Raw genomic sequence first — 9,348 nt, forward strand, 5'->3', positions numbered from 1 at the left:
GAACACTCTCAAGAATACATATGTTCATCTTTCTTTTAATATGTTCTCCATCGTGTTCCAACACTTCTAAATCAGATCTATGTAATACACCACCGAGTCACACAATCCTAAACTAGCTCTTGATGTTCGTATCGCATTTCTCAATATTATTTAAAAAGAACTTGTCTTATCGATCGTGCAACGATGCAATTACATTCTTCGTAAAATCAACGTAACAACGTAAACTGCAAGCGAGTTCATGTGTGCGACACTTCAATGTCACGGGTAGATAACATATCACACAATGAATGATTTTAATTAATATATCGACTTTAATGTAAACAGAAAAATCAGGAAAAATCTGCACTGTTTTTTTTTTACACAAAAGCAATGCGTAACATGAAGCGTACCATGAAACGTATATCGTAGCACGAGTAACATATAATCAATCGAAGTTCTACGTCGCTGATTTACGATGTCATCAAAACCAGACCTACGGTTTTCATATTTTGAGTCGCAAGTTATTCATGCAAGATCGCTTTCCATCCGTGCTCGTTCCGCGAAACAACAGCGATTTTACTTCGCATTTTACTTCCTACCAGTAGTACGACTGAAAGATTAGCTCAATTTTCCAGAATCGCTATGGGACGTTCCAGGGATTTAAAATTGCAACGAATTGCCTACAGAAAATTGTTGTACGAAACTTTTCGCGCAGGCGCCAATGGACGGTCTCTGCCATACGGTCACTCTTTCTTCCCAATCGCGAAATCAATCTTTAACAGCGAAGAAGACAGTCGTGAGATATGGCCAAGAGCATATGTAACCAGAGCTATCGCAACGTTCATTATAAATCGGACACCGAATACACGATCATCGTCTCTAGAACGTTGCTAATACCAAGTGGCATATGGCCGCTACGTAAAAACGACACGTTCCTGCAAACCAGTAGAACAATCGTTCAGATCGGAGCGATATTCGGTTTGATGTGTTTCTTGTTAGTACCTCACGTAATCTACACCTTCCACGACTGCGAGGATCTAACGCGATACATGAAGGTAATCGCGGCACAAGTATTCAGCCTTTTGGGGATCGTCAAATTCTGGACCATGATCTTCAATAAGAAACAAATCGGCCAGTTGCTGACGGATTTAGAGCTGCAGTATAAGAACATCGAATGCGAGGATGATCGACTAGTTTTGAAAAGATCTGCAAAGAACGGTCGTCTTTTCACGATAGTGTATCTAATGATTATCTACGGAGGTGCTCTCCCGTATCATATCATCTTGCCTTTTATGTCCGAGAGAGTTGTCAAGAGGGACAATACTACGCAAATACCTCTGCCTTACCTAAGTAACTATGTTTACTTCGTGATCGAAGACTCGCCGTTTTACGAGATGATGTTTGTTTTGCAAATGCTGATCAGCACAATAATACTGTCCACCAATACGGGAATTAGTAGTCTAATCGCCAGCACCGTGATGCATGCTTGCGGTTTGTTCAAGATTGTCAACAGAAAGATCGAGACATTTTTCAATGACGATAAGGACGAATTGCATGTGCGCCTCAATCGGATAATCCATCATCATCTGAAAGCAATCGAGTAAGAACGTTACAACATATTAAACAACGTAGTTATTTGTGCGAACGTGGTATCTTATGGGTGACGAAATGAATTGATTGTATACTTTGAAACAATAGTTTTTCATTACTTTTTAGCAAGAAACATTCGTCTTTCCGCTATTTTTTGTACAATTCGTTTGTGCATATTCTAATTACCTAACGACTGAAATGGATTATAGATTTGCTGCGTTGATCGAGAAATCTTTGACCATAGTGTTTCTCTCTGAAATAATTGGCAACACCGTCATCGTATGTTTCCTTGAATACGGAGTGCTCGTGGTACTGGACAAGAACAGTTAAATATACCGAAATGAATTACATTCTACAGTATGTTACTCCGAGGATGTTTTCTAGGAATGGGAAGATCACAAAACATTCAGCACGATAACGTATTTCGTTTTGATGACGTCGATCTTCGTGAATGTGTTTATAATAACGATTATCGGCGATCTTCTCAAACAGGAGGTGACTTTTCCTTTAAAAATTCTCGACAATGACGATTCATCTGGTTGAATTTTAACTTTTAGAGCGAGAGAGTAGGACAAGTGTTGTACTTCATGCCGTGGTACGATCTTCCTAGAGACATAGCCCAAAATGTAAGAATGATGATACTCAGAACTGGTCGTCCAACTAATTTGACTGCCGCTAAGATATTCGACGTCTCGCTTCAAGCATTTTGCGAGGTAAGTTTTGAAACATTCATTTTTTACGCATTCATTATTAATTCCATATGTTAGCAATATGAATACAAAATAAGAATTTCCGCAGGTTTGCAAAACTTCGGCGGCGTATCTGAACTTTCTGCGAACGATGACGGCATAAAGACTCATAGAAAGGAAACGTACTTGAAAAAATGTGATAAGAAGTATTTATCGTTCAGGTTACCTTACTCGTAATACAAATACTAATCCTACATATATAGCATGAACGACGTGTCAAAAATCTCAAATTAAAGTCAAACTTTTTGTCTACCAATAAAACCAGTAATCTAATCAATTGTTTCTGATATGTTTCTGTAGAAAAAGTAAAAAATAAAAAACAAATAACCCTTTCGGGACGAGCGCTCCGTCCGCCGTGACACTCCCGCTGCAGGAGGTGCCGCACCGCAAAATGCGCGTGTAATCGTATAAGTAACACATATAATATTATTAGATGGATGCCGGATATATCCGGCGCTCGTACCGAAAGGGATAATAAAGAGAGAACAGTTCATGGCACAAGATAAAACAAAGTTTGAAAATGCTTCCTAGACATCCGGTATCGGTGAAACCTCGAACAGCGAGTCCCTATGTACACAGAAGGCCGGTAATAATATGTTCGTCTTCGCTTCTTTGATACGTACATTTTCCAGTTTCCATTACTGTTTATTCGTGATTTCACCGACCAGCTGAACGTATACACCATCATCAACGACGGAAAAGTTTCGAGCTCGATCCTTTCACGGAAATTCTAGGTAACCATTCTGGCAGACGAACCAATTGTTTATTCTCGGCTCCCATTTTTTATGTAAGAGATGTACTGACGCAGGCGCGTAATCGTGTCGAATGAAAAAAAGGACAGGACAGCTGCCGAGGTAAGTTTTAGTGAGGTACGAACATTCCAGGTAAGGAAAAAATCATTACGATGGAGAAGGCATACAACGAGAACTACGATAACGACATGAGACTAAACGTCCAGCTGAACGTCTGGACGCTGAAGACAATCGGCACTTGGCCAAGTCATTCTTGAATGACAAGCGGAAGAACGGAACCTTGCTTCCGCTTGTTCAAAGGAGCGGCTTCGCATCTTTGCGATCTCCGTACCGTCGCAACAATATTATTGTCATATTAAACATCATTACGTGGAAAGTATTATCCAGATCCATAGCGTGGAAAAATAAGAAAGAGTAAAGCAAATGTACTCCACGAAATAATAATTTCTGAATCTGGAATCGAGAAACAACCGCATGTGCGTTTCCTTCGAGTATGAATAATGGATTCGTTAGAAAGAAGGGTTGATCTGTCGAGGAAACATTACCTGCGATTTGCATAATTACATTGATTTCAGGGCACTCTTGGGAAACTTACGCAGGCGCAATATTATTTCTCTTAGAATTATCTGTACAATAAATGCGTCTAATATCAAGCGAACCGTTAAGCTTCATAGATGCAAAATCCAGTGATGGCAGTGACGAAAGGTCAGATAGTAGAACACGAGTTGGAGAAATATGTAAATCTCAGCATTCAGTGGAATCGGTGGCTGCTGAAACCTTTGGGTATCTGGCCAAATTTTCCTGACACTACACGGATGAACAAATACTGCAGTTGGCTCCTGATTGTTACGTGCTACATTCTGATAAGTTTCTTTTGCGTACCCTGCGGCTTATATATGATCATAGAAGCAGAGAGTGTCTACGACAGAATCAAACTGTTCGGTCCGTTGACTTTCTGTATGACTGCGTACTTGAAATATTATTCGATAATCTCACGCGGAGATGATATTCGTGAGTGCGTCAAGTGTATCGAATGGGACTGGAATCACATAAAACACTTGGAGGACCGAGACATTATGATATCGAAAGCGAATTTCGGAAAACGATTAATAAAAACCTGCGCTTTCTTCATGTACAGTGGCGCTGTTTTTTACTATGTTATCGTACCTATAAGAGTCGGCAAGGTCAAGATAGAAGACGAAAATGTCACCTTCATTCCGATCGCGATGCCTTTCCCGAGACAAATACTCGATACTCGCTACAGTCCGACTAACGAGATCATCTTCTCGATTCAGGTTTTAGGCGGGGTACTCATTCATGCAATCTCCGCTGGTGCATGCAGCTTGATCGCTGCTTTCGCGGTCCACGCTTGTGGTCAAATGGAAATTATAATGTGCTGGCTCGGACATTTGGTAGACGGTCGGCCGGATATGTGCGAAACCGTGGATGGTAGAATTGGAAGCATCGTGAGTCAACACGTGAGAATAATAAAGTATGTAAAATACAGTTTTTCTATACTAGAACTGGTTATAGCTGACTCGTTGGATCGCGTATTTTATGAGAAATTGGAATATATTTATTTGGTGTACTTGACTATCAGTATTAGCATATTAGTAACTGAAGAAGAGTGATTACCAAAGTGAGTAGCAAAGGGTTCGTCAAAATTAATTTCTTTGATTTTTAAACAATGCTCGACGCAACGAATGCCTCGGGAATGAATTATTTAATCAAATATTTGTACTGGTACCGAACGAAAGAAACGTTACAAGAATTCGATATTTCCAATTACAGATTCTTGGCTCTCATAGAGAAGACAATGTCACGAATATCTCTCATCGAAGTTTCCGGATGTACATTAGACATGTGTCTTGTCGGATATTATATTATCATGGTATGGCGTGCGAAGCACAATGCGAGTGATACATTTCTATACAAATACTATTGCATATATTTGTCCTTTTGGTACTATAGGAATGGAATTCAAAGGACATGACTGCCACTGTAACGTATGTCATAATATTTACATCTCTTTTCTTCAGTATCTTTATATTTTGTTACATAGGCGAACTCGTCGACGAACAGGTAAGATTATGTATTTACAGAACGTATAAAATTCTTTACACTTTAATAGCAATATTATTCCGTATGCAATTTTGCACCTGTTACGCTAAGAGCGTAGCAAGATCGGCAGTATGTAATGCGTTATTAAAGGCTACGTGAACCTAGCACCCGACTTTCAAAAAATTAACTTTCTTGGACGGAAAATGTTAGTACTTCGTTTGTAGTTGATCGTAGTAACAATAGTTGGATTCTGAATCGCATGGAAAAATCAAATTTGAGATATCTGAATGTCGGGTGCGGGTCATTAAAAAAATTTTTTTTATTTATTAATTGAAGAAACTACAAACGAAACACGATCATTTTCCGTAAAAGAAAGTTAATTTTTTGAAAGTCGGGTGGCAGGTTTACATAGTCCTTATTAAAGGATATAAAAGAAAAAAGGAATTTTGTAACAGTGTGCAATGGTTGGCGAAACATCGTATATGATCGAGTGGCATCGACTACCAGAGAGGAAGCAACTTAGCATGATCTTAGTAATTGCGATGTCCAATGCGACGTCAAAGCTTACAGCTGGAAATATCGTCATATTATCCCTCGACAGTTTCAGCTCCGTGAGTATCAAACGTACTACTGAACATTATTTACATGCACAAATATGAAAAACCATTTTTCGAATTGACAGGTTGTTAAAACATCGTTTGCTTACCTAAATATGTTGAGAACTATGGTTTAAACAACCAGCAGTGTGTTACGAAAACAGTGACGGTATCACACTGTTCCAACATGAATTTGTATCATTAAATCGATTTATTGGTGTATTTGAACTGAATGAGAATGACATTTTTAATTACATTACCCTCAAGATTATACACAGTTTTACACAGTTTCACACATCTGATTCGATTTTTTTGAAGAGGCACATTTTTAGTCGTCATTCGGCTCGAAAACTTCTAAATCAATATGCATATCGTGAAACATGCTTGCACTACACTGTTTCTTCTTTGTAATGTCTATTGCGTTTATACGTAAAAACAATTATGCACTGACGTACTATGAAAGTTTTGATACGCTGGTTGAATTATTTCATGTACATACGTGTAACATGTTACTTTGCACAATGCAGTGGCATTAGGTTGGAACATGAAGACCATTGCGAAAGTATAATTGCACCTCAGTAAACAGTTTTTTCTACCTTTTAACGGAATACACATTGCGAAGAAGAAAACGTTATAGCAAATATGTTCAAATACATATGAATATAATGATTCCTGAGCCTGTCAAGGAACAACCGCATATGGGCTCCCTTCGGGTATCAATAATGGATTCGCTAGAAAGAAGGGTTGATCCGTCGAGAAAATATTACTTCCATAATTAAATTGATTTCAGTCTACCCTCGGGAAATTTACGCAAGCGCAATTCTACTTCTCTTACAATTATCTGTACAATAAATGAGTCTAGTATCGAGCGAACCGTCAAGCTTCAAAGATGCTAAGTCCAGTGACAACCTTAACGAAAGGTCAGATAATAGAACACGATTTGGAGAAATATGTAGATCTCAGCATTCAGTGGAGTCGGTGGCTCCTAAAACCGTACGGGATGTGGCCAAATTTATCTGACACTACACGGATAGATAAATATTTCAGTTGGATCTTGATTGTGATATGTTCCATTATAATGAGTTTCTTCTGCGTACCATGTACTTTGTACATATTCTTAGACGCAGAAGACGTCTACGACAAAATCACACACGTGGGCCCATTGGCTTTCTGTGTGGTGGCGTATATAAAATTCTACGCGGTAATCGCTCGCGGAGATGATATTCGCGAGTGCATCGAGTGCATCGAATGGGACTGGTTCAACATAAAGTACTCGGAGGACCGAAACATTATGATAGCGAAAGCGAATTACGGAAAGCGAATTTCAAAAATATGCGCCCTTTTTATGTACAGCGGTGCCGCTTTTTATTATATTGTATTACCAATCAAAGTCGGCAAGATCGAGATAGAAGGCGAAAATACTACCTTCATTCCGATCGCGATGCCTTTCCCGAGACAAATACTCGATACTCGTTACAGTCCGATTAACGAGATCATATTCGTAATACAGGTTTTAGGAGGGTTCCTGATGCACGCAGTCTCAGCTGGTGTTTGCAGCTTGATAGCTACTTTCGCGCTCCACATTTGTGGTCAAATGGAAATTCTATCGTCCTGGCTTGAACATTTGGTAGACGGTCGATCAGACATGTGTAAAACCGTGGATGATAGAATTGGAAGCATTGTGAATCAACACGTTCGAATAATCAAGTGTGTAAAATACAGATTTTCTATAATACAACCTTATATAATTAATTTTATTTTGTGAACAGAACCTATGAAAAATGTATTAAATGGTTGAATCCCAAAGTTTTCATAACAATTTATTCATTTTCTTGAATTTGTAAACTATCAGTAAGCAAATACCTTGAGAAAGAATAATACAATCAAATATTTGTACCGATAGCGGAGAAAATAATTATCACGAGGATTCAATATTTCCAATTACAGATGTTTGTCTCTCATAGAGAAGACAATGTCACGAATATCTCTCATCGAAGTCGCGGGACGTACATTAGACATGTGCCTTGTGGGATATCATGTTATCATGGTACGACGCACAATGCGAATGATACATTTCTGTACAAATACACTTGTATATACTGGCCCTTTGTTATTATAGGAGTGGCATTCGAAGAGCATGACCGCTACTGTAACGTATACCATAATATTTACATCGGTTCTCTTCAATATCTTCATATTTTGTTATGTAGGCGAACTCGTCGGCGAACAGGTATTTTTACATTTACAAAACGTATAAAATTCTTTGACTTTAACGACAACGTCATTCCGAATGCAATTCTACACCTTTAACGCTAAGAGTATAGCAAATTCGGCAGTGTATACTGCGTTATTAAAGGACATAAAAGAGAAAAGGGATCTTGTAATAGTGTGCAATGATTGGCGAAACGTCTTACATGATCGAGTGGCATCGATTACCAGAGAGGAAGCAACATAGCATGATCTTACTAATTGCGATGTCTAATGCCACGTCGAAGCTCACAGCTGGAAGTGTCATCATGTTATCCCTCGACAGTTTCAGTTCCGTGAGTATCGAAGATGAAACTATGGATTATTCGGATGTATAGGTATGGAAAAAAATATTTTTCTAATTTACAGGTTGTTAAAACAGCATTTGCTTTTCTAAATATGTTGAGAACTGTGGCTGTGGCTTAAAAATTGGATTGTATGTTATGAAAACAGTAAGAGTGTTGTACTATTCTAACAAGCATTTGTATCATTGAATAGATTTATTGGTTAATTTGAAATTAACGAGAATGACATTTTGGACAATTCCTTATTTTGTCGATGAATTTTCAAAGTTTTTATTTTACTCAATGTCTCTGCTGCACAATGCACACACACACACACACACACACACACACACACACACACACACACACACACACACACACACACACACACACACACACACATACATACGTCTAATTATTAATATTTTGTAATGGTAGAACAAAGAGTAAAATCCGTAAAATCCGTAAAATCCGTAAAATCTGTCGACGAAACTTACTGCAGGAAACATGGTCATTTTGTCCCTTAGCACTTTCGGTGATGTAAGTATCCCAACATCATTATCGACTATTCGTTTGAAGAGTAAAGACAACTTTTTACAATGAATAGGTTGTTAAGACGTCCGTTGCTTTCTTGAATATGTTACGAGCAATGACGTGAACGTTTTCCAAAGTACTAGAAATATTCGCAACGAATATACAGCTAAGGAATTACTTGTACTTGTATTTAATGAAAATGACATTGTAAGCATACTAAGATCATTCTTTAGCCTATTCACGTCTTCGAATCCTTCGCATGTATCAATCAGTCGGCATAGAAATATGAGAACTTTTGTACAATTGTCCCACTGAAAAAGACAGACCATCGGGTTTGTTGATCATTACAGTAGATAATTGGAATTACGAGTAAACCTATAATTGTGTTATGTGATGCATTCATGTCACATCAAACTGTGCAAGTTGCCCAAGAATATTGCTACATGCTGTCGGACAATTTTTTTTATATGTCGTATACTTTTTTCAGTAATAACAAAAAAGAAAGAAAAACAAACGACGTTTCCAACGCAACAATCAAAGCAAATTTTTCGAAGCG

The 9,348-nt window shown here is 38.3% G+C and overlaps 2 protein-coding genes across 4 annotated transcripts; both read left to right on the forward strand.

Annotated features, from left to right (window-relative positions):
* The first annotated feature begins 768 nt into the window (after positions 1 to 768).
* LOC128873632 (uncharacterized) lies at positions 769 to 5,956 on the forward strand. Its single transcript, XM_054117330.1, has 10 exons — positions 769 to 1,579; positions 1,779 to 1,878; positions 1,954 to 2,064; positions 2,127 to 2,282; positions 2,368 to 2,415; positions 3,745 to 4,562; positions 4,862 to 4,961; positions 5,042 to 5,152; positions 5,587 to 5,742; positions 5,814 to 5,956. The coding sequence occupies exons 1-10, from the start codon at positions 783 to 785 to the stop codon at positions 5,862 to 5,864; spliced, it is 2,448 nt and encodes an 815-aa protein (XP_053973305.1). The 5' UTR covers positions 769 to 782; the 3' UTR covers positions 5,865 to 5,956.
* Positions 5,957 to 6,614: 658 nt separating this feature from the next.
* On the forward strand, positions 6,615 to 8,744 carry LOC128873459 (odorant receptor 22c-like). Of its 3 annotated transcripts, XM_054117054.1 has the most exons (6): positions 6,615 to 7,434; positions 7,675 to 7,774; positions 7,847 to 7,957; positions 8,115 to 8,270; positions 8,344 to 8,426; positions 8,697 to 8,744. In XM_054117054.1, exons 1-5 carry the CDS (start codon positions 6,617 to 6,619, stop codon positions 8,398 to 8,400), a joined length of 1,242 nt encoding a protein of 413 aa, XP_053973029.1. In that variant the 5' UTR covers positions 6,615 to 6,616; the 3' UTR covers positions 8,401 to 8,426; positions 8,697 to 8,744. The 3 variants fall into 3 exon arrangements, 2 of the variants coding, with proteins under 2 accessions (XP_053973029.1, XP_053973026.1); XR_008456422.1 differs by lacking the exon at positions 8,697 to 8,744 and having other exon boundaries at positions 8,084 to 8,270; positions 8,344 to 8,441; XM_054117051.1 differs by lacking the exon at positions 8,697 to 8,744 and having other exon boundaries at positions 8,344 to 8,591.
* Positions 8,745 to 9,348: the final 604 nt, after the last annotated feature.

Source organism: Hylaeus volcanicus, chromosome 3 (assembly GCF_026283585.1).
Source record: "Hylaeus volcanicus isolate JK05 chromosome 3, UHH_iyHylVolc1.0_haploid, whole genome shotgun sequence".
Taxonomy (NCBI): Eukaryota; Metazoa; Arthropoda; class Insecta; order Hymenoptera; family Colletidae; genus Hylaeus; species Hylaeus volcanicus.

Bases quoted from the DNA above. Each gene is read 5' to 3' on its own strand.
- LOC128873632 (XM_054117330.1), top strand. From the start codon at position 783: ATGGCCAAGAGCATATGTAACCAGAGCTATCGCAACGTTCATTATAAA. The intron at 4,962-5,041 runs GTATGGCGTGCG...TTGGTACTATAG, and splicing joins TCGGATATTATATTATCATG to GAATGGAATTCAAAGGACAT. The intron at 5,153-5,586 runs GTAAGATTATGT...ATTTTGTAACAG, and splicing joins GCGAACTCGTCGACGAACAG to TGTGCAATGGTTGGCGAAAC.
- LOC128873459 (XM_054117054.1), top strand. From the start codon at position 6,617: ATGCTAAGTCCAGTGACAACCTTAACGAAAGGTCAGATAATAGAACAC. The intron at 7,958-8,114 runs GTATTTTTACAT...ATCTTGTAATAG, and splicing joins GCGAACTCGTCGGCGAACAG to TGTGCAATGATTGGCGAAAC. The intron at 8,271-8,343 runs GTGAGTATCGAA...TCTAATTTACAG, and splicing joins CCCTCGACAGTTTCAGTTCC to GTTGTTAAAACAGCATTTGC.